At 43.4% G+C, this 27,637-nt stretch overlaps 3 protein-coding genes across 3 annotated transcripts in view; all 3 read right to left on the bottom strand.

Moving 5' to 3' along the window:
• Positions 1–26,376, bottom strand: part of LOC140292446 (NACHT, LRR and PYD domains-containing protein 3-like) — a 405,682-nt gene extending 379,306 nt beyond the window's left edge. Inside the window, exons 1-3 of the mRNA XM_072379488.1 lie at positions 26,263–26,376; positions 26,050–26,178; positions 25,234–25,259 (exon numbers count right to left, since the gene is read on the bottom strand). Coding sequence (XP_072235589.1) covers positions 25,234–25,259; positions 26,050–26,178; positions 26,263–26,330 — 223 coding nt within the window. The 5' untranslated portion in view covers positions 26,331–26,376. The remainder of the gene's footprint in view (positions 1–25,233; positions 25,260–26,049; positions 26,179–26,262) is intronic.
• Positions 10,118–14,131, bottom strand: LOC140294802 (stonustoxin subunit alpha-like). Its single transcript, XM_072379615.1, has 4 exons — positions 14,068–14,131; positions 13,617–13,833; positions 11,539–11,585; positions 10,118–11,412 (listed from the first exon to the last, which is right to left on the bottom strand). Exons 1-4 carry the CDS (start codon positions 14,129–14,131, stop codon positions 10,778–10,780), a joined length of 963 nt encoding a protein of 320 aa, XP_072235716.1. The 3' UTR covers positions 10,118–10,777.
• Positions 16,495–24,655, bottom strand: LOC140294786 (NLR family CARD domain-containing protein 3-like). Its single transcript, XM_072379614.1, has 4 exons — positions 24,646–24,655; positions 21,785–23,570; positions 21,521–21,685; positions 16,495–16,994 (listed from the first exon to the last, which is right to left on the bottom strand). The coding sequence occupies exons 1-4, from the start codon at positions 24,653–24,655 to the stop codon at positions 16,820–16,822; spliced, it is 2,136 nt and encodes a 711-aa protein (XP_072235715.1). The 3' UTR covers positions 16,495–16,819.
• Positions 26,377–27,637: the final 1,261 nt, after the last annotated feature.

The raw sequence follows: 27,637 nt of genomic DNA, 5'->3' as shown, positions 1-27,637 counted from the left end.
TATAGCTGAAGTTGTGTTTCTGGTATTGTGCACTGCTTTGAGCAGTATTCGACATACTGCTTTGAGCAGTGCACAATGCAGAGCATTAGCATTAGCATTAGTAGGACATGCTAACTGTGAATAGCAGCCAGGTTATTTGAACTTTTTTACTGTCTGGTGAATGTTCTGACTGCCCGTGTCCAGGTGCAGGAATCAAACCAATGACACAAAGCACTTTGAAGACATTTCTGCAAATGTTTGACCGCTACATGTATTGTTTTCTGGACTCACCTGCATGCAACTTCCTGTAGTGATGTTCCGAAATGTGCTGAGGCTTCGAAGCGTGTTTGGAGTAATGGAGGGGACGGTTTACTTAATTTAGGGGAGGAGACGAAAATGATGACGTCAGGAGCCTCGCTACCTGGCCGTACCACGTGACTGCTTAAGGAAGCGGTTCAGATTTTGCCGAGAGTACTGACAGGCATATGAAACCCTCAGTCTCCATTTAAAATGTGTTTTTTTCGATGAAGGGTTCAGGGTTTGGATAGAGTTTGGATAGCGTTAATATAGTTTGGAGATAGTTTGTGGAGTTAAGTGAGAGAGAGATAGTTTTGAGATTGAGCAGAGTGAGGAGAGAACGATATGCAAGAGGATGGAGCCAGCTTGGAAGAGGAGGATTTCAGTCTGAATGTGTCCATGTCACCCTGCTCTTTCCGGCGCCTGAGCTCTCTGAGCTGCTTGGAGAACCAGGGCTTTTGGTTATTGTACCTTGTGATGGTTTTGGTTGGGAGGCAGACCTGCTCACAGAAGCTGATGCAGGAACATACAGTGTCAGAAAAGCTGCCGTTGTCATCCTCAGGGCCCCTCAGTGACTCCCAGTCAGTAGACTCCATGCAGTCCTGAAGCATGTCCCTTGCCTCTGGAGTCCACCTCCTTACTGTAGTCCTGGATGGTTTGGCCCTTCTCAGTGGCTGCCTGTATGTGGGGACCATCTGTATGATGCAGTGGTCGGAGTGTCCAAGGGCAGCGTGGGGGATGGAGCGGTATGAGGGTTTTATGGTGGAGTAGAAGTGGTCCAGTGTGTTGCTGTCCTGCATGGCGCATGTCACCAGCTGTTTGGAGCTCGTCAGTTCCTGGGAGAGGTTACATGAGTTGAAATCTCTCATCACAAGAACTACAGAGTTTGGCTGAGAGGTGGAGAAAGGAGCTGCTGAATCGTTGTTGAACGTGTTCACAGATGTACTTAGTTCACTTTTCTGATCACGTTAAGACCAGATGTGAACAGCTCCAGGGCGCCGTTGGAACCACTGAATCATTACTGTAAAAACTGTGCATCATCCTTTCCTCTTTCTTTATTCCAAGATCTTTTTCTCCACTTCAGCTTTTGGCTAAATCTAAACACAGCTCACATGTCTTTGGACATTAATAACATAGATCACAGTGACATATGCAACACTTCAGATACGCAGCTGCCCCAGTATAATTACAGATGGTTAAAATCATTGTTATTTTATAATATTCTTTCATGAACTGTGAGAAGCATTACACAGAGGGTTCATCTCCAATGCAGGAGTTTTGGTCTGTCTGCAGCCTTTTTATTCTAATGTCAATGACCAGTTCAGCAGGTGTGTCCCTCAGAGGAGCTGGAGGCAGCTGTTCAGGGCTACTTTTTCAGAAGAAGGTTTACTGATTGGAAAGGGGGCTCCTCACGGTGACACTTTGTGGGTAAGAGCCTGAATAAGGGCAACTTCTTCTTCTTCTTGGTTCTTGAAGACGTTTCATCTCTCATCTGAAAGTATTATTCAGTTCTTCACTGGCGAGGTTTCAATCTGAAGTTCCCTTAGATCAAATATGTCCACAACCACACAGATGCAAACAAAAACGTATTCAGACAGAAATATTAACCACTGTAATGAGGTGTAGACTTATTTATTGACCGCCTTGCTTTGTTCACAGAAAGTTTCAAGAGTTTTTTCTCTCTCATGATCTAACTTTTCTCTGTCTGTGATATTGGCTTTTTTAGCGTGAGGTAAAAAGGATCCACAGGAGTCTGGAGGATGGACACAAATACAGGGAAATGAGAGGTATGCCTGACTGCACTGGGATGTTGTTTCCTCACCTGTGAGTCACTGTGGATCAAAGCATCTGCTAAATGACTAAATGGAAATGACATGAATGTCCATGATGACTGTACAGAAACATTCAACAGAACTGCTATCTTTGTAGAAACTGGATGTTTCAGGCTGTTAGTCTCAGTTGTTTCCAGATATTTGCCACATCGCTCGCTGTGAAAGCTGCCTTATACTTAACATGTAGAGATATAAAACTGTGGAGCTGATGGATCTAAAAGTGACATGAAATCACTTAAAGATGATTGTTATTTCAGTGTCAGGGGAAGGAAATCATATCACTATCAGCACATAATGAATGTCCTTGTGTAAATGCTTTGAGAAACGTGTTGAACATCATGCCCTCACTGTGCATGTGTTCTGTTTCTGAGCTGTAATGTGGTACAAAGACTTCACATGAATTTAGGAGGTTTTCCTGCTCCTGCCTCAGTCTCAGTGCACTCTGGATTCATCCTCTGTGAAGCAGAAACATCCACAGGAAACTGATGAACATCTGTCCAACAAAATCAGCGTCCTGATAAGCTGCTGCTAGAAGGACAAAATCCTGACCTGAGATCAGTCCAAGATCTGTCTTTTAAAATGGAATAAAGTGAAATGATGAGGTGAAATCTGCTGAAAGCTGTGAAACAACAAGTGCTGCTGGAAGTGTTTTCATGAAGAGCTCATTAAACCTTTTAAAGGAGGAATGGACTTTATTCCAGCAGCAGCACAAAGCAGGAGATTCATATTTATCTGGACATTTGAATGAAAACATTCAGTATTAAATAAATGTCTTTAAAATGTCTTGCTTTTATTTATGGTGAATTGAAGTTTCATTTGGATCATTTTCCAGAACAAATCTTTGAAATGTTCACAGTTTTTATCTTTGAACCTTCAGAAAACTTCTCTTAATAAGAAGAAAAAGTTGAATAAAAGTTGAAATAAATAAAGACAGCAGAGAGGAAGAAACTCCCTCAGCTCAGTATGTTTGTGACTCTGTCTGAGATGGAGGTGAAATATGTGAACCTGGGCTGTGGTTTACTGCTCTCTCACAGCCGTTCTGTTTATTCACAGCTGAGAAATCATCTTTCTGAGGATGACCATAACCTTTATAAACATCACCACTATCTTTATTAATATCCAGAATCACTGTGAATGTTTCTGCTTCTTTCTTCTGGTACCAGTATATCCAGTTTTCATCACACTGGTCAGTTCCACAGCTGAAGGAGACACTTTGACCAACTCTCCTGGTCAGTGTTAACTGGTCCTGGATCACCTGTGCTGCCATGGCAACCAGTGCTCTAGAGACACAGACAGACAGATGAAGGTCAGTGTGACAGTGTGTGTTCCAGGTGGAGTTTGCTGGCTCCTGATTGGCTGGAAACACTCACCTGAACACAGACAGCACAGAGCAGCAGCTGGGAGGAAAAGCATTTTGTGCAGTGGTGTTTCCTCTGGTGAACCTGGGGAGAAGTGGCGCTCTGATGCAGCTGTGGCCAAACAAGGACGAGCTGTGAGATCAGACCAGGGCCACGTGCTTTCTAACAGCTCCTCAGAGCTCCCATCAGCCCCTGCGGCCCACAGATAAGACCGCTGCTGCTGACTGACAGCTCAGCTGAAGCTGCTGTGTGGTTTCATGGTCTTGATTTCAATCTGACAGCAGATGATTAAAATCGGGGTCACATGATGCAGAAAGACTAAAAAACATTCATGTTCCCACAAACACATTCAGCTTGGTGGTGAATTTAGTAACACACACTGTTATCTGTTGTTTAACAGCTGGGATGAAAATGCACAACTACAAATCCACACAGCTCCTCAACTCTGATCCAACTCTTCAATGTGTTTGACTTCATTCAATAATGGAGCTGAATTTCTGCTGACTTTCATTCTCTGTCTTCTGACATGATGGATTTAGTTTGTCATGTTGTTCTTCATCATGTTTCCATCATGCAAACAAAGTCCTGTCAGTGTTCAGCTCTCAAACAGTTCACCTTCAGTTCCACTGACACACTGATGCCTGTGAATTCATCTCAAACTGACATTTTTATCAGTGCTGCAGTCTGTCCTTCACTCACATGGGTTGTTCTGGATCACATGGCTGGAACATGAGATTTCCTCTGACCCACAAACACAACTACACTGCTGTCACTGTGCTGCTTATTGGGCTGTGAATGTTGTCAGAACAGCTTTTCAACAACAAGCTGAAGATGTGGCTGTTGTGCTGCTTTTGATTCACAGTCAGTGTAGACAATATGGAAAGTAGAGCTCAGGAGGTGCAGCTGAAGCTTTTGCTTCTCTCATCATTACTTATAGAGATGACACTGAAATGCTTTTATATTCAGAGCTTTTATTGACTGTTTAAGGGTGACAGCTTCATGACACTTTCTCCAGTCTGACCCTCACTTGGAACACAATCAAACATACTGGGACATGTGGGAAAGGATCACAGTGTTCATACTGTACATATCTGAGAACATCCACAGGAAGACACTTTATCATTTACATGCTGATTCTGTCATTTTAACATCTTTCAAAGTCAGATTTGTACTAGAAATGATGTTATACACTGTATGTTGACACGTAGAAATACTCCCATTCTGCTTGTAAGCAGCTCTGAATAGAAACAACCATAACTACACTGTTATTACTGTATTATGTTGATGCATGAAAACAGCTGAATGATTGTGCTGGAAACAGCCTGAAGATGTGGCTGTTGTGTTACTTTTGCTTCACAGTCAGTGTAGACAACATACAAAGCAGCTTCAAAGATACTTCCAGGTGAGGCGTGAAGAAAGCAGCTGTGAGCACCGTAACATACAATAAATACATTATTACTGACTTGGACACTGATACATTCAGATTCAGTTATCACATATATATATAAAGGATCTGCAGGTCACTGCTTCTGTTTTCATTTACATTTCACACAGCATTCATACAATCCATGTTTCCCACCATTGCCTGGGCTCTATGAACATGTGCTGCATATTATTTACAGTTAAGATCATAAAGCTGAAAAAGAGAGCAGAACAGCACACGTGATGACTGGTGACTGAGAACAGAGCACCATCGCTGCTGACATCACAAGAAGTGATGTCAGCACTGATTATGACCTCACAGTTCTGCATGACATCACAATGGAAACATGTCATCAAAGGACATGACATCACTGTAGTTTATAAAAGCCTGAAAGAGAAACCGCCTGAAAAACAACACTTAGTTAAAAAGTCCTTTTTGAGTCAAACCAAAATATCCTCTCCTGCACTTCTGTGGGGTGACAGAGTAGATGAAGAGATTCTGGAGAATGAGTCTGAGGGTTTCTACATATTTCCCTTTGAAAGTGGCAAAGAGGAAAGTTCTGAGGAAGCCGCCAACAGGCCAGAAGATGCAGAATCATCCCCAGGCCTCTGCAGCTCAACACAGCAAGAGGAAGTTTACAGACTCAGGAACCTCTCCCACTCCCTCTATGGGCTGCACTCAGAGGGAATGGACTCCCTCCGAGGCCTCTGCTGCCACCAATTATGGCTCAGAGAGGTTTAAGGGGAATTTCTGCTTCCAGAGTAAAAGGAAAGTTTAAAGTAAAGGTTTAATTCGGTTTAATTCGGCTGCCTTTTGTTCTGTTCTATGTCAGATGATCCCACACTGCTTCAATAATGCTGAGGTCCGGGCTCTGGGGAGGATTCATGCCTCCATAAGACCTGTTGCCACTGATTTTCAGTCCACTTCTTGTGTCATTTGGCATAGCTCAGCCTTTTCTCCCTGTTTCCCTTCCTTAAGAACGGCTTCTTGACAGCCACCCTTCCATGGAGACCATTTCTGATGAGGCTTGGGCCAACAGTAGATGGATCAGCTGAAGGTCCAGATGCATCTCTCAGGTCCTGTGTCAGGTCTTTGCTGGATTTTTTCCTCTTTCTTAAGGACATCACTTTCAGATACTGTTCATCTGCTGTAGATAGTTTTTTAGGCCTGACACTTCTTCTTCTGTCCTCCACTTGTCCAGTTTCCTCAAATGTTTTAAGACCACACTGCACACCATGCTGAGATATGCCATGTTTTCAGCTCATAGCTCTTTGGGAATCACCTTGTTGCTGTAAAAATACCATTTTCTGTCTGTCAAACTGTGTTATCTTTGGTGTTTTTCATAGATGCAACTAAAGAAATGGGAACAAATTATGTGTCTTTGTGACAGGCCGCTAGCAACAAAGTGCCTAAAGATCCAATTTAAAGTGGCTTATTTGCTAAGTTGTCTGTTATGTGTCGACACAACACTGGTTCATTCCTTGAGTTAGGAGCCTTTTTTCTGCTTGAATGATTCATAGGTCAGAGTTAAGTGGCTGAACATAGAAAAAACACATTCCTCTGAAAATGCTCAGGTACAAGGACTGGACTGAAAAAGAGAGAAAAAGCAGAAAACGTCCAAGGAAAATTCTGAGAGACCTTCAGAAAGCTGGAGAACTATTGATCAGGACCACTTTAAAGATGACAGGACAGTCAAAAAGAAATGAGGCTGGATCAGGAGTTTGTAATGAAACTAATTCCCGCTCTTTTGCCTTTTAATGCGATGCGATACAACCCTTATTAAACAAGTTTAATGACATGTATCTAAATGCTGATTTTTGCTCTAAAATACTCCTGAATACTAAATACTCTGAGCAGTGTTGTGCACGTTCAAACTTAGACTTGTTCAAGGTTGAGTTCAGTCTTTTTTCCCTCTTTTATGTCACGTTTTAGTTTTGATTCATATCATTTCCTGTTTTATTTTGAAATACTAACTGCTCCTCTCCTTTCAGGTACCTCGTTTCCTCCTGTGTCTGCGTCTGATTGTCTTCCCTGATTCCAAAGTGTTTCCAGCTGTTCTCCTTGGCTCCTCTTGTGCTCTAATAGTCTGCGTCTCCCTTGTCTTGTGCCAGTGTGTTGTAACTCGTCACGTTCCTCACTCTAGCGCCCTTGTCCCACAGTCTTGTATCCTTGAGCCTGCAGTTGAGCGATTCTCCTTCAGAGCTATCTTCATTTGTAATTTATTCCGTAGCTTTAGTTTAGTTCACGGTAAGTTTTCGTAGCCTGTTATGTTCCTCCGTTAAGGAGTGTTTTTTGTTCTTGTTAATTGTTTCATAGACACCTCAGTTAGAGGAGCGTTGCGTTCGTTATTTGGTTTAAGTTTCATAGTTCCTCCGCTATTGGAGTGATTTTGTGTTTTGTCTTTAGAGATCTTTGCGCCGCCGTTAAAGGTCAGCCTAGAGTTAATCGTTAAGTTTGATAGTGCCTCCCTTCGTGCAGAGTTTTATGTGCTCTAGTGATTGTGTCCTATTTATCAGGTGAGCGTTTTTTGTTTAAGTCCGCCTCATTAGCAGAGCGTAAAAGTTTATTTTGTAATCGTTCATAGCCTGTTCTGTTTTCCTCCTGGAGTGGAGAGTTTTGATTTGATCCTTTTCATAGCTGCACCATCCTCATATATAGCTATTGAGGAGAGTGTTTAGGATTTTCACAGCCCCTTGTTTTGGAGATCCTCGACCTGTTTTTTGTTAATAAACACTCTTGCCTTGAAGTCGACCCTGCATCTGTGTCCTGTGGTCCGTGACATTTTATAGCTGGCATCTGTTTTAGGACGCCACTTTCTGTCAGTTTCTGTTGTGCTGGCTGATGTGGGAGTGTTGCTGTGTGCTTCCAAACATATCTATAACTACACATGTCTGGAACTATCCAAATGCATTTGTATATATGGTGTTTCTGCCCGTGTCTGGTGTAGAAATCATTGCACAGTCTGTGGCTTTCACCTGAGTGAGCATCAGTCTTATGGGGAAAAATAAGAAAAATAAGGCCACAAAACTATGAACCAAAACAGATAATCAGACACAATAAACTGATAACGAGTAGGACCAAAACAAACACATCAAAACAGCCAGAGACAAAGTCATGAATCAGAACAGAGACAAAGCAGCCGTCTGGTATTGAGTCCAAGCAGGCTGAGGGGAAGAAGGCAGACTGGTCAGCCGGTGCCTGCAAATGCACAATCTGTCCCAGGTGCAACCGAACCACCATCTCTGCACCACTTTGAGAAGAGATTATTTTCATCTGGAGGATGCTGAATGTAAAGTGAATTAACTTTATGATAAATGACATCAGTTAATAATGTGGCTTAAGCAGAGCTTGGATGATAAGAATGGTTTTATGAACCTCTGATTAATAAGTTGTATCTAAATGAGCTATAACTGTCTGATCTAAAATGCACTCAGATAAAGATCAAGTCCATGCATTCATTCAAGATGTGTTTATACCACATTAAAAAGGATCATGAACTAAACGTTTCCAATAAGCTGAGCCGTCATTTCACCTTCCTCAGGTCAAAATTGACAGAAAATACAAACTCCATGCACAAACACTGCTTTAGATTGATTTCAGAGGTGAAACTGCTGCAGCTGCTGGTCAGAAAGAAGCAACCTGAACCTGAGTCAGCTTCAAAGTAGGTTTCACTCTCCACGTTAAACTTCTAGAAAGACATAGCAGTGTAGAAGTTTGCATTTTGGGGATTTTATGTTACTTTTGGCTTGTTTTTTTTTTAACCTGTTAGTATTAATGTATCTGTATGTGTGATACTGTTTTTTTTAAAGTGAGTGAAATTTCTCTATTTGGTGCAGCTAACATGAACACATGACAGATCGGCAGTAAAACTCCTTTTACAACATTAAATAAGAGGCGTCTGTGAGGTAATATGGAGCTCCTGGCTGCATCAGGCAGGTCTTTGTCTCCTCTGTGAGGTAGTTTAGAGTTTTTCTGTGTGAAAGCAGCTGAAACTCTAAATGATGAAGATGTTTGATGTGTCTCACCTTCAGGAATCCTGAGCAGCATGAAGACGTTCAGCAGGACAAAGACGGTCAGAGTACACTTCGTCATGGTTCACCTGGAGACAAACAGACAGATGTTAACATGTGGCATCAGAGCAGCAGCTAAATCAGCATGATGATCAGCTGTCATTTCACATCTTTATGGTCCCACCAGAGCACAACAAAGCGTGAACCGTCTGTACTTAAACTGTAATCTGATCTTAAAGACTCTTTGTATTTCTTAGTTCCACATTTTAACCTAATCAGTGTAAAATTAAAACATTTTAACAGCCTTAAAACATATTTAAAGTGGCTAATTGTTAGTTATGCCAAAGCTATGGTACCTGGTTCTGGTTGTGGGTCCTGGTCCTGGCTGTGGCTCTGTGGTTGGGTGCTTTCAGCTCTCAGTCTGGTGTGTTTGAAGGTTTCTGCCCAGTTTTCCCTCCTCATGCCTGATCTGACCTCTCAGCTGCTGTTTTTCACAGCAGGACGACACTCGACTTCATGAGGCTGCTAAAACAGCAGCTTCATTGTTTTAGTGACGTTTCCAGTCCAGTTGGTCGCGGGACAGACATCAGACCGCTCAGAAAAACACAACTGCTGTGAGAGAAAGATTTTCACCTTTGCAACATTTTGCTTTCAACCTCTTAAAAACTAATGTGTTGAATGTTTGCAGCAGGAAAACCAAGAATATTGTCAACTCTTAAATATCTAAATAACATCAGTGATTAAACATCAGTGTCTGGATCATCACACGTGCGCGACCTTCCAGCTGTTTTTCAGCTTCCAGGAAGTCTGGTCTGTGATGGATCCTGATAGAAAAGCATGACTCAGTTATTTCAGAATAAAACTCTCTCTGCAGAAACAAGTTTTGTTTTAATGGAGAGGTGGAAGATTTACACATTTAATGGGGTAAATAAGTCCAGTCAGATATCAATATATGATCCAAATCTTCAACAATCAAACCAACAACAATGTAGTAACATCTCTGTGAAACATCAGCATCAGATTCATTGAATCATTTACGCTTTAAGGAAGCACGGCTGCATTTAGGTTGAAGTTCAGCTTTATTATTGAGAATAATTAACAGAGAAGACAGACAGGAAACAGAACAGATAGAAGGAAAACAATATTTAGAGTAGATAACACAAACACTCAGTTCTGCTGCTTTCTTTGTATGATCCATGTTTTTTAAAGCTTTTGCAACACAAACTAAAACACATTTGAAAAGAAAGACACATCTGCCTTTCCTAACAATTTGACCCAATTTTCTGAGGTCTTAGTAAGATGTATGAGACAGGCTTTGGTCAAACTCTCTGCTGGTGTCATCACAGAGTCATCACGCCTATGACAAGTGAACCAGGGGCAGGAAGAAAGTTTTCGAACAGAACTCGACTGTCTCTGACAGAACTGAGTAATTCTATCAGTTTAAACCAGAGTCCCTAAACATTGGAGCAGAATCAGTGAAGATCTGACAGCAGGTTGGAAATTCATCTTGGCTGATTGCAGCTCAGTGATTCCTCTCTGATATCACAGTTTGTCACATGTGCAGCAAACTAACTGCAGCTGACATGAACTGAATGGTCTCAGTGGAAGTGAGCTGCAGAGAAACACAACATACTGATATTCAGTGTGAAGCTTTGACTGGAAACACACAGAAAAACAACATCCTGGAAGAATGGCAGCTTCCATCTTTAAAGGACTGCAAGAGGAAGAAGTTTCCAAGGAATCATTCAGAAGAGTTTCAAACAGAAACTGACTGAATCCATGAATCTGAAAAGGTGTTTCTGAGTGAAAGAGACAGACATGTACAGACTGAACTATCTGTTCAACAGTGATTCTCTGACAGGAGGAAACTCTTTATACTCAACACAGAGACACTGAGGAACCAGGTGACCAGACTGTAAATCCAGGATGCAAAGGTTCTTCAGTGAATGTGGTGTTGAAGGTGTGGAGGTGGATCAGTGTGTCAGAGGAGACTCTGTAGAAGGACAGAGTGCCAGCAGGACGGTCCACATACACTGCTGCTCTGTTAGAGACGGAGGAGGAGGAGGAGGAGGAGGAGGAGGAGGAGGAGGAGGAGGAGGAGGAGGAGGAGGAGGAGGAGGAGGAGGAGGAGGAGGAGGAGGAGGAGGAGGAGGAGGAGGAGGAGGAGGAGGAGATGGTTGTTCCTTTCTTATTGTGTCTGACAGAGTAACCTCCATCAGAGCAGCTCAGACTCCAGGACTGATCATTCTGTCCAAACACACAGTCACTGCCTCCTCTCCTTCTGATTCCTCTGTAACTCACTGATATTTCAACTCTTCCTCTCCACTCGACCTCCCAGTAACAGCGACCAGTCAGAACATTTCTACACAGCAGCTGAGGATACCAGCCATCAAATCTGTCTGGATGATCAGGATATGACTGAACCTCCTCCACATATGTCACCTTCCTGTTGTTGTCAGACAGTTTGAGGTATCTGTTCACTGTGTTTGTGTCGATTGTGAGTTGACAGGAATCTGATGGAGAGAACAAACACAATCCAGCTGCAGTTATTGATCTATCATCTGATCTATTTGATCAATGAGTGATGTGACAGTGTGAAGATGGTTGGATGTCATGAATCAGATGAAGAACACACTTACACTTCCTCAGACCTGGTGTCAACCATCGTTCTCCAGCAGGCTCCACCCTGAAAGGAGGAGGGGGGTCAGAGGTCAGAAAAATTAGGAAAGAAAAGAAAGTGAAGAAAGAGAAGAACGATGGATGGAAGGAAATCTGTCTGAGCTCATTCTGATGTTTAAAAGCACCAAATGTTTTCTGCAGTCAGATTATGGAGATGAAGTTTCTTCAACTCTTCAAGTTTGGAAGAATTTTTCCTTTGATTTTTCACTCATTTCTGAATCCAAATATGAACTTTAAAAATTCTAATGAAATCACTTCAGTTTCTGACATCATGGTCTCTCCTGATGGTCACATTGTTTCTGCTGACTCATCCTCTCAGTATGTTTCAGGGCAGCCAAACATCCAGATCCTTTCTCAGACCCATTGGTCCATCTGAATGCTGCACAGCCAGCCAGGGGAAGACATTCATCTAGAAAAGTTAGACTAGAAACACTCCCCTCATTCCACCCTCCACACTGAACATTAACGGCTCAGAATAAGATCAGAGGAGAATCTATAGTCATTGGAAGTATATTAGCTGCCAGGTGTTGTGGTTTTATTGATCAGAATCACTCATTTATTTCAGTCTAATCACTTTTCAGGAATCTGAAACAGACTGAAAAGCCTCCAGCCTCTTCCTCTCCTTCCCCCAGTGTCCCTCTCTTCCTGTTTCTCTGGAATTCCTTGGATAGTGTTTATTGTATTGTCCCTCACCTTGTTTTCTTGTTCTTCATCCCAGCCAGAGATGGTATGAAGAACAACCAAACACAGCTCCAGTTCAACTTTTAACACAATGACATCAGCCACTGGGACACACAAACACAGTCAGATGCAGAGCTATCTGGCCTTAAGACGAGCATCAGCTGTGGAGGAACACCTGAGCACAGAGACTGAACAGCAACACAGAACCACGTTAACAGAGGACACACTCAGTGCACACACACTGGCCACTGAGACGGGCCTCTATCAGAGATCATGGCTCCCTGTGGAGCAGAGAGGATGTACACAGTCCAACAGCAACACTGTGGAGACACAGCTACACTTTCTAACACAATGTGACTCATTCTAACAGCTGCCTGAAAAGGATCTGAAGAAATGTCCCTTCATATACCCACAGTTCTCCTTCTGCCCAGCACGGACAAACTGCCCGTTCTGTTAGGAGAAATTAAAGCAGAGCTGGACCAGGCTTTGTCTCTGCTGTGGATGGCTTCAGAGAGCTGAGTGGAGAACCAAGGACTGGATCTGGTTCTGATTCTGATTCTGTGCTTTTATAAGGGCCACATCTGCCAGTAGGAACATTCAAACACTGTGAAAAGTCTTCCAGAGCCACGGCAGGATCAGTGACAGAGAATATATGATCAGAGTCATTTCAAACATCCTGAAGATTCAAATGCTTCCCATTTCCTGTGCTGATCATTAGAGACTGAGTGAGTTTAGTGTCTCTGACACAGGTGATGGAGCAGTGATCACTAACATCACAAACTCCAGAGGCAGGGGATCTGTGTGCTCTGTCAGTAAGTCTGAAATCAAGTCATGTGGAGCTCAGAGGATATTTGAAGTTTGCCCTGGTGGCTTTATCTCTAAGCTGAAACACATCCAGTTCCACACACTGTTCTTTAAATGTGTTGGAGCTGTCAGAGAGCCGGTCCAGCTGAAGATCCCCCATGTGGGCGTATGGAGGGAGGGACACAGGTCTAATCCACATGTACACATTTCCAGATGTGCGGTGAACATGGTGTTATAAATCTTTGTGCTAAGCTAGGCTAACATGTCCTGGACCCATCTCTGTATCTGATCCAGGGTCAGAGGACCAACAGACACTTCTCACTGTTGTTCCTGCAGATGTTCTCCTTGGAGACCTCCCCCACAAATATCTGCTGTTTCTGTTCAACCAGAGTTTCTGCTGTGGGCAAAGGAAAAAGGCTCCTACATGTGTGATTGTTCATGTAACACTCAGCAGGAAGCAAAAACACAGGGCTGAGTGCAGGACAGAGAACATGTTTCCAGCTCTTCCTCCTCTATCAGACATTGTGTGTGGCTGCAGCAGGCCTCTCCATACCTGAGTTTGTGTGGATCCTTCAGTGCAGCCGTCAGCAGCTTCACTCCTGAGTCTCCTGGATGGTTGTAGCTCAGGTCCAGCTCTTTCAGATGGGAGAGGTTGGAGGTCACAGCTTCAGCCAGAGAAGCACAGCCTTCCTCTGTGATCAGACAGCCTGACAGGCTGCAGACACACAAAACAACACAGAAACTCTGAGAGAACTGCACTGAAACTGAAGCTGAATGTCAGCAAATGTTCAGAGAAACTGGAACTGTCTCACATTACTGACTTTGTGTCTTTATAAATCTAAGTCAGAATCAAACTGCACACACATGGATGAACCTGATTTCCCATTTTAGCCACAAATACATGCAGACACTCCCCTGCTGAGTCCTTTTCAGATAAAATATGGTCTGTACCAGTGAGAGCAGCAGTAAAGTAGGAGCTGACTTAACAAATGTGAAACTGAGACACTCATCAGTGAGGCAGAGAAAATCTGTTTCGTCAAAGAGTCGGTCCAGCTGAAGATCCCCCATGTGGGCGTATGGAGAGAGGGACACAGGCCTAATTCACATGTGCACATTTCCAGATGTGCGGTGAACATGGTTTTATAAATCTTTGTGCTAAGCTAGGCTAACATGTCCTGGACCCATCTCTTTATCTGATCCAGGGTCAGAGGACCAACAGACAAGTCAGTCCTTCTAACTTGTAAGTCAAGTTAGAGGGAACAAGGTAAAACACTTGTTGACAACTCGTTTGCCCCGCCCATCAGTTGGGCTCAGGAGGACAACTCACTGAAATAACTTTGTATGAATCGTTTTATTAGATGAAAATGCAGCCCAAAAGGAAACTGACCAAATGACCAAAAAAGACTTTCCAGGTTCTTCCAGGTTCATGGAAGTTCCTGTGGTGTCAGAGGCCTAAAAATGCTGTAACAATCATACAAAGACCATCCACAGGTGTTCTGTTAGCTGTTCATAAAAACAGTTTGATGAATCCTGACCTGAGTGTTTCCAGTCTGCAGTTTGGATTCTTCAGTCCAGCAGACACCTGCTTCACTCCTGAATCCTGCAGGTTGTTGTTACTCAGGTCCAGTTCTGTCATTCTGCAGGACTGGGAGCTGAGAGCTGAGGACAGAGCTGCACATCCTTCATCTGAGAGGTTACAGTCACTCAGTCTGAAGAGACAATTACAGAGAAGAAGAACAGCTGGGATCAAAATGAATCACCTCTAATGCTGAATGTGGACTGAAAGACCACTTATAGGGAACATCAGGTTTATAAGCCTGTGATCATGTCCGTGCGGTGGTTTTTAATGCTCAAAGACACATCAAGAGTGAAACATGGAGTCCACAGGGTGGCTGAGCCTTTCCACTTTGGAACTGCAGCTTATCAGAGACAACCTCAGAATCTTATTCAAACAGCAGAGGGTTTCATTGGGAACAAACCTTAGGAACTAATCCCATCAGATTGATGGTGGGGCTGACTTCAGAGCTGCCAACCAGGAACAAAGTCTAACATTCATCAGCACATAATTCCCTTTGTGATAATGCAATCATCTCAGTGATGTAATCTCATAATGTCATTATTTCACAGTTATCTGAGAGGAGAGACAGGTGAAGTGGAGATACAGGTACTGGAGCTGACAGCAGCTCATGTTATTATCTTGGCAACAACAGCTTCACAAATGTGTTCATCTGTCTAAATGTACATGATGACAACACCTGGTTATGATTTTACAGGTTCTGATAATACAAGCTGATCCATCATTTCTTCAACTCACAACTTCTTTTATCTCAAACCTCCTGACATATATCTGTAATGCAACACTTCAGTGGGGATCAGCATGATGCAGTGCTCTTGGTGGATCCCAGAAGCAGCTTGTATCCTCTGACTTGGACTAAACAGCCTGTAGATGGTTCCATAATGTCTCTCTGATAGATCTCAGTGTGAATTGTTGGGTGACTCTAAACTGAGCTCCTCTCAGGTCCTGTCCTGTTCACCATGTATATAACTGACAGAGTTTCACACTGAGCTGATGGTCATGTCCACCTTTATGCTGATGACACAGTCCTCTGTTATAGAGCTCAAACTATAAGCATGGACACTGGAAAACTGCAAGTTGTTGTCTTCAAAGAGCTTTTTTAAATGTGGAACTTGTTTCAAATGCAGATAATCCTGTTTTGTACAACTGTGACTGTGGATGGAACTTTTTCCATGGATTGTTGTCTGTTTTTTTTTTGTACAGGTGTAGCAGCTGGTTGTCTGGTTTTTGTTTCTATTTTTGTTCTGTTTCCTCTTCTTTCCTTGTCCCCCGGTCCGGTTCAGTTCTATTACATGTCATATATTGTCAACAGAAATAAATAAATGGGCATCAAGGGGAGCTTTACATTTATAAAACTTCCCTTGGCAAAGCAAATCTGTTTGGCATCAAAGGTATTCAGACTACAATTCTGCTGCCATAATGCTGAACAGGACAAGGGGGAGAAAAAATAAAAAAAATAAATAAATAAATAAATAAATAAATAAATACATGTTTTTGTAATATTTGGACAGATGACAGACTCACTGTTAAAACTCATGAATCACAATTAATTGACGTGTAAAACTGAGTTTTTGTACAGAAATTAGGCAGTTTTTCTACATTGTGTGGACACAGAGTGGAGGAGGAAATGTTGATCTATATGCATCCACCAGTCTCTACTCTGACACTCTGGATGCCATCTATCACTCTGCAGTTAGATCTGTGACAGGTTAATCTTCAGCTTCATCACTGAACTCTTCATCAGACTGTAGAGTGTCCTCTCTGTGGAAACTGGGGAACTTATCAAGGAACTTATCATGTGGAACTTATCAAATATGTTCTGCAGACTGACTTCAGTTATAAGATCCATCAGTAAATACTGAGCTTCATTTTCATGGAATAAGGAACGAATACTGACTTTAAATACTTTGGTGTCCCTAAACAAGAAGAAGATGGAAAGCAGTGACAACTACAACTCACAGACTTTCTATCAGTGCTGTTAACACTTTCATCTGTTTTATTATGTGTTTGGAGAATTATTCTCACACCGTGTTGAATATTAAACCATCTTATATAATTTACTTTTGGGATAAATAAAGTTTTTTTCATTTAATTAATTTACAAATTTTAACTGTCTTCTTTTGTAACATCAACTTTGACGACATGAACTCATCCCACTCGGCTCCAGCATGAAAACAGCCTCACCTGAGAGTTTCTAGTCCACAGTTTGGACTCTGCAGTCCAGACAGCAGCTTCACTCCTGAATCCTGCAGGTTGTAGTTTCTCAAGCACAGTCCTGTCAGGCTGAAGGACTGGGAGATGAGAGCTGAGGACAGAGCTGCACATCCTTCATCTGAGAGGTTTGAGACATTCAGTCTGAGGAGAAAATGCTAAATAGTCTTAAATGTTGTCATATTTAATAATAACAGTCAAATAAGGGACAATAATTATATGAAGCTGCTCTGTGCAGCCATAGTATCTCTGTAACTTCTAGTTCGGAGTCTCTGAATTTGGTGATATACACCATGGTTTCATTCTTGGTATTTTATATGGATGTTTTTAATGGACTGTAATTACTAATCCACAGTAGAGATGATGAAAATGTCTCCCATCGCTCACAAATATCTCACTATACACAGAAACATTTTATTTGTGATTCATAATGTCACGATCATGCTTGGCTGTTTGGTTTCTGAGTCTTAGGTGAGGGCGGGGCAGGTTTCCTGGGAGTCTGGGGCGGAGGCTGGATCTATCCTGCCATCACACCTGTTCTCCATCTACCCTTATCAGAACACTCTTCTTAAGGATCTGCAGGAGCTCCACTCTTTGCCAGATTATCTCACTCCCTGAGTGGTAATACGGTCCCCTCTTATCTTGCCAGAGAAAACCTTTTTCCAAGTGTGACATTTTGTCTTTGTCTTCCCCCACTCTTGCTCTTGTTGCTGGCTCTCCATTGCCGGAATCAACTCTCAGTCGGATTGTTTACCACCTTCCACTTCACTGCCTGCTCGCCTAACCGTGGACTCAGAGCCTCCTCCTTCAGCCGGTACCCTCCTCTACTACCTGGATACTCATCTAACAAAGTATGGACATCAGCATCTCCACTGGATTGATCATTCCTCTCTCCCCTCCTAACCGTCTCATTCTATGCTCGGAGCATCTCCTGTCCTGAAGTTTTGTGTAATTTTACTGCAACTGATCTGCAGAGGCCATGCATCAATGTGATGTGCATGTCATGATCTGATTGGTTTGGGGGGGTGTTAAGGAGCAGCAGGAGCACCAGTCGTCGCCAAATCGTTTTGCCATTTCCCGTGGTAATCAGGCCGCTTTACATTACCTGTAAAGATGAACCATTTTCCAGACCCTGACCTATCGTCCTCATTCCAGCAACGTCCCTTTGAGATCCTGTCAGCGTACCTGGTTGCCTCTGTCTACCTGCTACCTACCTTTATCATACTCACCTCCGTGTCCACTTCCACCCAGCCTGCTCACCTGCCATCTCTCCGGTTCCACACCTCCAGCCTGTTGGCATACACGCTAACCTCTCTTTCTCCATCCAGCATGCCTGCCATTTTGTCTCCAGCGCCATCCTGTGCTCTCTGGTCTTCTGACCTCCCGGATTCCACGTTACCTTTGACTACTAGAAAATCTTAATTTTGAATCTACTATTGAGTCCTTTTCCTTGTTTTGGCTCGCGCCCTGTGACATCACGGTCTGGCCAAAACATAGACTCGGCACATTCACTCCGTTCCGCTCTTTCTAACCAAGGGGCCCTTCTAGGTGAACATGACAAGACACTCCGGTCTCTCATTGAACAACAAGGCTTCTGCAATCAACATTTGGTATGTTTATCATAAATGATGATTAAGATGGATGACCGTTTGTCTGTTTTACCTACAGTTCCTCCTCCATTTCCCGTGCCCCCAGCACCTGCTGTTGGGTCACAATTCCGAAGCATCTCCTTTCCTACCCCGGATTCCTACACGGGTGATGCTGGGGTGTGCGAAGGATTTCTCAAGTGTACCCTTGCGATTACTCAGTCCCTTCACTCGTTCTCTTCAGACTCGGCCAAGATGGCCTTTGTTCTCGAGCTGCTTAAAGGCAAGGCGTTGGCTTGGGCTCAAGCCTTTTTGAAGACTCATGCTATCCAGACCTACCCTTTCACGGGCTTTAACAAGGAGTTTCAAAGTCTTTAATCATGCGTTAGGTCACGACAATGGTGCCAAGAGATTGCTCAATCTGAGTCGGTGAACGCAGTTACATAATCTGCTTCTATTTGCCCTGAACGAGTATCTATGCAGACCTACATACAGGACTCCTTGGCCGCTGGAATCATCCACCCCTCTTCATCACCCGTGGGAGCAGGCTTCCTTTTCGTGAGCAAGAAAGAAATCTCTTCGTCCCTGCATAGATTACTGTGGTCTCAATAAGATCACTATCAGGAATAAGAACCCTTTGCTGCTCATTTCTTCTGCTTTTGAGCCCATCCAGGGTTCCACCATCTTCAAACTAGACCTCAGGGCGAATGGAAAATCACATTTAACACTCCTCTGGGACACTTCGAATACCTGGTGATGCCTTTTGGCTTAACCAACGCCCCTGCTGTTTTTCAGGTTCTTGTTAATGACGTTTTAAGAGACTAACTCTACATATTTGTATTTGTTTACCTTGAGATATCCTCATTTTCTCTCGCTCCCTGGAAGATCAAACGCCACGTTCGAGAGGTGTTACAAAGACTGCTGGAAAATCGTTTGTACGTTTAGCTCGAGAAATGTGAATTCCATGCCTCTTCAGTTTCTTTTCTGGGATATGTATTCGAGGGTGGGCAGGTGAAGACGGACCCCCAAAAGCTTAAAGCTGTTGTTGAGTGGCCGGTTCCTACTTCCCGCAAGGAGTTTTGGGTTTCGGAAATTTCTGCCTTCGCTTCATCCAAAATTACGGTCAAGGGGCTGCACCTGTAACTCGGCTGACTTCCAAGTTGTTTCCTGTGGTCAAGAGAAGCTGAGACCGCTTTTACCACCCTGAAAAGATGGTTCACTTCTGCTCCCATCCTTATTCGACCTAATTCCGACAAACGGTTTGTGGTCAAGGTTGATGCGTCGGACTTTGGTGTGGGGGTGGTCCTGTCTCAGCTGTCTGAATCTGAAGGAAAGATGCATCCGTGCGCTTTCTTCTCTCGTAAGCTGTCCCCGGCTGAAAGAAATTTATGTTGGTGATGGGGAGCTACTGGCAGTGAAGTTGGCCTTGGAAGAATGGAGGCACTGGCTGGAGGGGGCTAAACAGCTTTTTGTAGTTTGGACTGGTCATAAGAACTTGATTTATCTCCGAGATGCCACATGATTAAACTCTCGGCAAGCACGCTGGGCCTTGTTCTTTGGTCGTTTCAACTTCTCCATTAGCTACCGTCCCGGCACCCGCAATGTGAGGCCCGATGCATTCTCAACTGTTTTCTCAGGAGGCCCCTGACACCATTGATAACATCCTGACTTCTTCATGTGTGCTGGGAGTTACTTGGGCTGTGGAGGACCATATCCAGCAAGGTCTCAATGTGGATCCGGATCCAGGTACCGGCCCACCTAACAGACTCTATATTTCCACTTCAGCCAGGTCATTCACTGGGCTAACACAGCTAAGTTTACTTGCCATCCCCGTAGTCATCGAACCATATCCCTCAAGAGGTATTTTTGGTGGCCTTCCATGGACTCCGACGTACAGAAATATATTTCTGCTGCTCCATGTGTGCCCGTAATAAAAGTGGCTTTACCGCTGACTACTAGAAAGTAAATCTTATTTAATTTTGAATCTGCAATTGAGTTATTTTCCTTGTTTTGATTCACGCCCTGTGACAGTGAAGAGCTCTCCACAGAGTGAGGTCAGCACTGCCACCCTGCAGGAGGTCCACACCAGGCGGTGCAGCACCAGAGCCAGGAAGACCCTGCTCCTACTCACATGTTTACTTGTATATTTTAATTGATTTCAAATTAATTTAACTGCTTTATTCTTATTTCGCTGCCTTGCACAGTTGAGCTTGTTGCAATGTACATTTCATGTTCAGCTGCATGGTACAAATAAAGATGGTTGATTCTTGATCAGTAGTTAATTATCTCATTATGTTAACAAATCAAAGCAGTTTTTCATGATAACTTGTTCATTTGTCCTAATCTTGGCATCACATCACGTTTTAAAGCAGTGACTTTGAAAAGCTTTATGGAAACAGAAAACAACTTGCTCAATGTCACCAAAAGCTTTTTCTGCTCTGAAGGCTTTTTTTTTGTTTTCTAAAACAAATAAATAGAGGTTAGTCACATGACTGATCACATGACCAATCAGCTGCCGGCTGAAGCAGAGGAGTAGGAGTTGTTCAGCCTCTCATCTTTGCCTCCAAAGTGATTGTGTCTGTTCTGATAACTGCAGTAAAACAGACGACTCATGAACAGCCGGACTCACAGTTCAGTTTGGATCCTCCCAACAGTCAAAGCTGAAATCAGCTGGAATCAAATGAACCAAACACTCATGTTCAGCTTTCTCAAATTTATCCTGTTTTCTTCTCCACATTTCATGTTTAACATGAACCAATGGATCCACAAATGCATGTATTTGATGTATATTTTCACATTTCTGCACATCTTTGTCTTCATGATGTTAAACGTGTTTGCGGATGGAAATGACACGCTTTAAGAAAACTGCAACAAATATACTGAATCATTTCCTGTAATTCTACCAGACTATAAATAAATGTTCCAACCAGAGTTCATGTGTGTGTGCTGTGCAGATCAGATCAGAGGAAAGTGACACAGATCTGGAAACATTTTACTTTGTGGATTTTAAAATAGATCTGAAGATGGTTTCAGATCATTGCATCACAGAGACTGCATGAAGCTGAAACAGCAGAGAAAGCTGACCTGAGAGTTTCCAGGTTACAGTGTGGACTCTGCAGTCCATCAGACAGCTGCTTCACTCCTGAGTCACAGATACTCAGGTCCAGTTCTGTCAGACTGGAGGACTGGGAGCTGAGAGCTGAGGACACAGCTGCACATCCTTCATCTGAGAGGGTACAGCTACTCAATCTGAGGAGGGAATAATGAGATAAGCAGTAATCTGTGACTTTCTCTCCTATAAAAACCACAGCAGTATATTCATACACATCCCTCTATATCTGTACTTACAGAGCTTTGTTGGAGGCTTTGACCACTGGCAGCAGCCTCAGAAGAGCCTCCTCAGAAGCAGAGTATTTCTTCAGGTCAAACACATCCAGATCTTTTCCTGATGACAGTAAGATGAAGACCAGAGCTGACCACTGAGCAGGAGACAGTTTATCTGTGGAGAGACTTCCTGAACTCAGGGACTGTTGGATCTCCTCCACTAGAGAACGATCATTCAGTTCATTCAGACAGTGGAACAGATTGATGCTTCTCTCTGTAGACAGATTCTCACTGAACTTCTTCTTGATGTAATCAACTGTTTCCTGATTGGTCTGTGAGCTACTTCCTGTCTGTGTCAGCAGGCCTCGTAGGAGACTCTGATTGGTCTGCAGTGAAAGACCCAGGAGGAAGCGGAGGAACAGGTCCAGGTGTCCATTTGGACTCTGTAAGGCCTTGTTCACAGCACTCTGGTAGAAGAGAGTCTCTTTGTCTGATCTAAACCTGATAAAGGTTGTTTCTCTTTCTCCCATCAGGTTGACTCCAGAGTTAATGAAGGTCAGATGGACATGAAGAGCAGCCAGAAACTCCTGAACACTCAGATGAATGAAGCAGAACACCTTCTCCTGGTACAGCCCTCTCTCCTCTATAAAGATCTGTGTGAACACTCCTGAGTACACTGAGGCTGCTGAGATATCGATGCCACACTCTGTCAGGTCTGATTCATAGAAGATCAGGTTTCCTTTCTGCAGCTGCTCAAAAGACAGTTTTCCCAGAGACTCAATCATCTTCCTGCTCTCTGGACTCCAGTGTGGATCTGTCTCAGCTCCTCCATCATACTTGACCTTCTTCACTTTGACCTGAACCACCAGGAAGTGGATGTACATCTCAGTCAGGGTCTTGGGCAGCTCTCCTCCCTCTCTGGTTTTCAACACGTCCTCCAGAACTGTAGCAGTGATCCAGCAGAAGACTGGGATGTGGCACATGATGTGGAGGCTTCGTGATGTCTGGATGTGGGAGAGGATCCTGCTGGCCTGCTCCTCATCTCTGAATTTCTTCCTGAAGTACTCCTCCTTCTGTGGGTCAGTGAACCCTCTGACCTCTGTCACCATGCCAACACAGTCAGGAGGGATCTGATTGGCTGCTGCAGGTCGTGTGGTTATCCAGAGGCGAGCAGAGGGAAGCAGTTTCCCCCTGATGAGGTTTGTCAGCAGCACATCCACTGAGGTGGACTCTGTAACATCAGTCAGGGGCTCCTTGTTGTGGAAGTCCAGAGGAAGTCGACACTCATCCAGACCGTCAAAGATGAACACAACCTGGAACTCTTCAAAGCTGCAGATTCCTGCTTCTTTGGTTTCAGTAAAGAAGTGATGAACAAGTTCCACCAAGCTGAACTTTTTCTCTTTCAGCACATTCAGCTCTCTGAAAGTGAATGGAAACATGAACTGGATGTCCTGGTTGGCTTTGCCTTCAGCCCAGTCCAGAGTGAACTTCTGTGTTAAGACTGTTTTCCCAATGCCAGCCACTCCCTTTGTCATCACTGTTCTGATTGGTTCATCTCTTCCAGGTGGGAGTTTAAAGATGTCTTCTTGTCTGATGGTTATTTCTCCTCTGCCTGCTTTCCTGGATGCTGTTTCAATCTGTCTGACCTCATGTTCATCATTGACCTCTCCAGTCCCTCCCTCTGTGATGTAGAGCTCTGTGTAGATCTGATTCAGAAGGGTTGGGTTTCCTGCTTTAGAAATCCCCTCAAACACACACTGGAACTTCTTCTTCAGAGCAGATTTATGTCGAAAAACTGGGTCAAAAAGTTCTAAATAAACACAACAAATAGATCAGTCAATACAATACACAGAAGATCTTCAAACTTTTAATTTCTTTGAGAATGAGTATTTGAACATGTGTTGTTCTGTGTGTTGAGACATCAGTAAATGTGTCATTTATCCAGCAGGTTAAATCTTTAGAGAAATCCTCTTACTGCTCTGCAGACGGTCAGCCAGCTCCTCCTGCTTCATTCTCCTCAGGAAGTGAACTGTGATCTTCACTAAAGCCTCTCTGCTGCTCCTCTGGTCTTCATCCTCATCCTCCTTCTGACTCTCTAAGCATTGTGGGTAATCTGGACTCAGAACCTTCTGGATTTTCTTCAGCTCCTCCTTCACAAAAGTGACCATGTTGTCCTCCAACAGCTGGAACAGAATACTATATGAATGAGCCAATCAGACTGAAATCATGGAGCCAAACATCAGATCCATGTTGGACACACTGACAATCCACTGGTCTACAAAGTGCAGCATGGAGATGACTGTGAACAGAATAGATGGAAAAGTAGTTGTTGTACATGTACAGACCATAAATATGGAGTCCAGCTGTGTTTGATGCTGCTGGGCAGACTGACCACTGGGAACCTCTGAGCTCTGCTGGTCCACTCTGTGGAGGAATCATGAAGAATGAGCTCACATTCTGTCTGTCCACACAGAGACAAACACAAGGTAAAGCTCCATGAAGTGATGTGTGGATGTGAACAGTGAATCAGAGGACTCCCTGCAGTGGGAAAGCTTTACTAGTCCTGCTGATCCCACTGAGAATCAACAGCTCAGTCTGCAGCTGCTTGGAGCTTTCAGCTCACTTTGGTTGGGTCCAACAGCTCTCAGCAACCCCTTCAGAAAGCTTTCCCTCCCTGCTGAAGTGCCCTGGAGCAAGGCAGCCAGAGCCAGTGTGTGCTTGGATCAGACTGGTTGTACTGGGCAGCTCCCAGTGTGAAGGCCTCAGACGATGACTGTACAACATCATCTGATGATTATTTCCCAAAGACAGGAGACAAACTTTCATTGTAGCTTCCAAAAGCTCTGTTTAGTTAACTGGAAGAAGCAGAGTTACTGTCTGTTTACCAAGTTTCATTTCAGTCTTTCAGGACAAACTTTTGTTCTGTTCACTAATTTGAACTTCTCAAAGCTTTAAGCAGCTAACCAGCACCCTGCTGACTGTTCCTCTCCTGAACCTGGAACACATCACACCTCCATCAGCTTGATGTGGTTCAGACGTACAGGTTTTTAATTCTAAATAAATCTATCTGTCCTCCTCCATCCAGCAACACCTGCCACCTGAGTGGAAGTTCCTACCTACACTGCGTTAGAGCCAAAGCACAAAGGTGACACCTGCTGGACCAGCTGGTGTCCTACAGACACTCAGAAACACCTCCTCCAACATCCATTCTTTCCTCTTTGACTGCTGTGTTTGTGGAAAACATCCAACACACACCGCTTCACATATGAACATAGAAATGGATGTGAAACAGAGCTGAGCTCACATTAAACACATGTTGGAATAAAAACTGTTCAAACTGACTCTGCTACAGTTTACTCTGTTACAACATTTACACTCAGCTCACCTCTGAAAGGATGGATGTTGGTCTGATTTGAACACAAGAGGAGGATCCATTGACCAGTCACTCTTCATGGACACACAGCTGGTTCCAGGTTCAGGTCTGAGTCTCTGATGGATCCTGACAGAAAAACACTTGTTTTCTTCAAACTAAAGTATTCAGTGATAGTGTTTGAGTCTGCAGTGAGACGGCCTGTCAGAGAGTCAGTGTGGCTGCTGTGAAACAATGTTACAGCTCCCCCTTGTGGCAGTTCTGCCACCCTGCAGGCAGACGTCAGCAGGTGTGTGAAACTGGAGGCTGGATGTAATTTTACCTGAGAGAAAACAGGAAGACTGAAGCTCTGAGCTTTCAGTATGGTTCTCTGACTAAGTGTTTACTGTTTGTCTGATCAGATTCATTCTGCTCTTTCAGAGACAAACTACAGCTGCACCACACTGGAAAACACTCACTTTGGAATATTTGATTGTTCTGGAATATAAAGTGTCAGATTAAAAAATGAGATCTTTTCACCAGATAACATGAGCAGGTTTATTATGAGAGAATTAATAACAGATCAGTTACTGGGTTGATGTGGTCGTTTTGTTCTTGTTTCTTCAGAAGGTCGTTTTAAACTGACTTCATTAAACACAACGTGTGAGAACGTAATATTTCTACATCAGCCGCCCTGTTCACTACAGAATCAGCATCCTGTGAAAAAGCCACATCAGTGGACAGATATTCAGCAATATTCTCCCTTTGTTTTAATAAAGAGCTGCAGGACTAAACTAAAATATCACATTACACACATGATGCAGCTAATTAGTCTCATCAGAGACATCAAGAACTGATCCAAGTCTCAAGTAATTCAGCTGAAAACTGGTTATCATCTGAAACATGATACAGCCTCCACTGAATACTGACAGATACTCACTGTTGGGCTGATGGAACATCATGTTGGAAATTAATCAAGAAATTCTTTGACCGGTCGCTCTGAAAGGACACACAGCTGGGTTCTGGTTCAGGTTCAGGTTCAGGTTCTGGTTCTGGTTCTGGTTGGTTCCTGTGAATAAAGGTGGTTTGGTGATGTGAGTGCTGAGCTCTGACATGGAGAAGAGTCATGGACAGTTAGAGATGGTCATCTCACCTCTGAGCTTTGCTCTGGCTCTCATGTTCCCCACACAGAGTGGTTTTAGTGTCCTCACACTGATCCATGCTGCTGAATTCACATCAGCTCACACACACTTTCTACCTTCATCTGCAGAGGAAACACAAATCCTCATTTCCATCATTTGGGCTGTAAAAAGATCAGCTGTTCCTCCACTGATTGGCTCTGATTCTCTGTTTCATATCAGATCATCTTGGCATTTTTCTGCTGGTTTTCTTGGTCCTTTGGCTCCATTTAATCGCTCTGCTGTTAAAAATCTGGGAATGATTTCTGACAGCTCTGACATGTTGGAGAAGCAGATCAGTGCAGTTATTAAAACCATCTTTTTAAAACTTCAAGTGACAGCCGAGGTGAAGCTTTAACTCTGATTTTAAGACCTGTAAAAAACTCTCCACTTGACTCCTGGAATTCAATGTATATCAGTCTGAACCAGTCTTTTCTGCAGATTATATTGTTGCTTTATAAGTTTTAAATGGATTGGCACCTTCTTATTTCTCAGATCTTCTCAACATCCACACCCCTGTAGGAGCACTGCGGTCGACCAGCCAATTTCTATTCGATGTTCCAACATTAAAACACAGAGCTGATCGAGCTTTAGCAGCGGCTGCCCCACATCTGTGGAACTGTTCACCTTTCCATAGAAGCAGACTGTAGATATGTTTAAATCACTGCTTCAGTCTCACCTCTTCTGTGTGGATTTCTACCTGAGAAGATGATGACGTCTGAATTTGATCTTTTGTATTTTATTGTGCTTTCATCTCCTTTTTATTTCTATTCATTTAGCTTCTATTGCCTTGAGAGTGTCCTGAGAGTGATCAAAGTTTGTTCTGAAATAAGAAGTGAACATGTTCTCCAAACATTACAGAAACTAACAGGAAAGTTACTGAAGACAAAGTTCAAACTCACAGTTTGTTCAAACAGTCCAAAGTGTTGAAGAAGACGACGCTCCACTCGACGTTTGAACACAACAGACTGAGACACAGGTGAGTTGCTTCCTGGAATGAGTCAGAGCTCCACCTGTGATGGAGGCAGCACAGGTAGGACCTTTCTCAACGTGAAAAGAAAAGATTTAAAATATGTTGGTTTACAGTCAGGTTCTGCAGTTCCTTTGGTTTGTCCATGGCTCAGATTCAACAAACATGAGAAACAGTCCAAAGGTCACGATTGTCGCCTGTTGATGCAGGTTGAACACCATCACAGCAGCACACAGACACACTTCCTGTTCTCTGGAGTCATTTCATAATCTGTTCTCACAGATCACATATAATGGTCATGACTGCTTAATCCATGAGAACATTTCCTGACTGAGAGTTACAGTTCAGTCATTTCTTTCTCAGCTGATCGAAGTTCAGCT

The sequence above is a fragment of the Leuresthes tenuis genome, unplaced genomic scaffold (genome assembly GCF_036924035.1).
Source record: "Leuresthes tenuis unplaced genomic scaffold, fLeuTen1.0.hap1 SCAF_1, whole genome shotgun sequence".
NCBI classification, from domain to species: Eukaryota; Metazoa; Chordata; class Actinopteri; order Atheriniformes; family Atherinopsidae; genus Leuresthes; species Leuresthes tenuis.
The sequence above is the reverse complement of the archived record's forward strand: the minus strand, read 5'-3'. Positions and strand labels throughout refer to the sequence as shown.

Excerpts from the sequence above, each read along its gene's own strand:
- LOC140294802 (XM_072379615.1), bottom strand. The coding sequence starts at position 14,131 with ATGGGGGATCTTCAGCTGGACCGACTCTTTGACGAAACAGATTTTCTC. Across the intron at positions 13,834-14,067 it reads TCTCTGCCTCACTGATGAGT|CTTCAGTTTCAGTGCAGTTC; the intron begins GTCTCAGTTTCA and ends GCTGACATTCAG. Across the intron at positions 11,586-13,616 it reads AAGGATCCACACAAACTCAG|GGTGGAGCCTGCTGGAGAAC; the intron begins GTATGGAGAGGC and ends TCCTCCTTTCAG.
- LOC140294786 (XM_072379614.1), bottom strand. Across the intron at positions 21,686-21,784 it reads AAAGCCTCCAACAAAGCTCT|ATTGAGTAGCTGTACCCTCT; the intron begins GTAAGTACAGAT and ends TTCCCTCCTCAG. Across the intron at positions 16,995-21,520 it reads TGTAACCTGGAAACTCTCAG|ACTGAATGTCTCAAACCTCT; the intron begins GTCAGCTTTCTC and ends TTTTCTCCTCAG.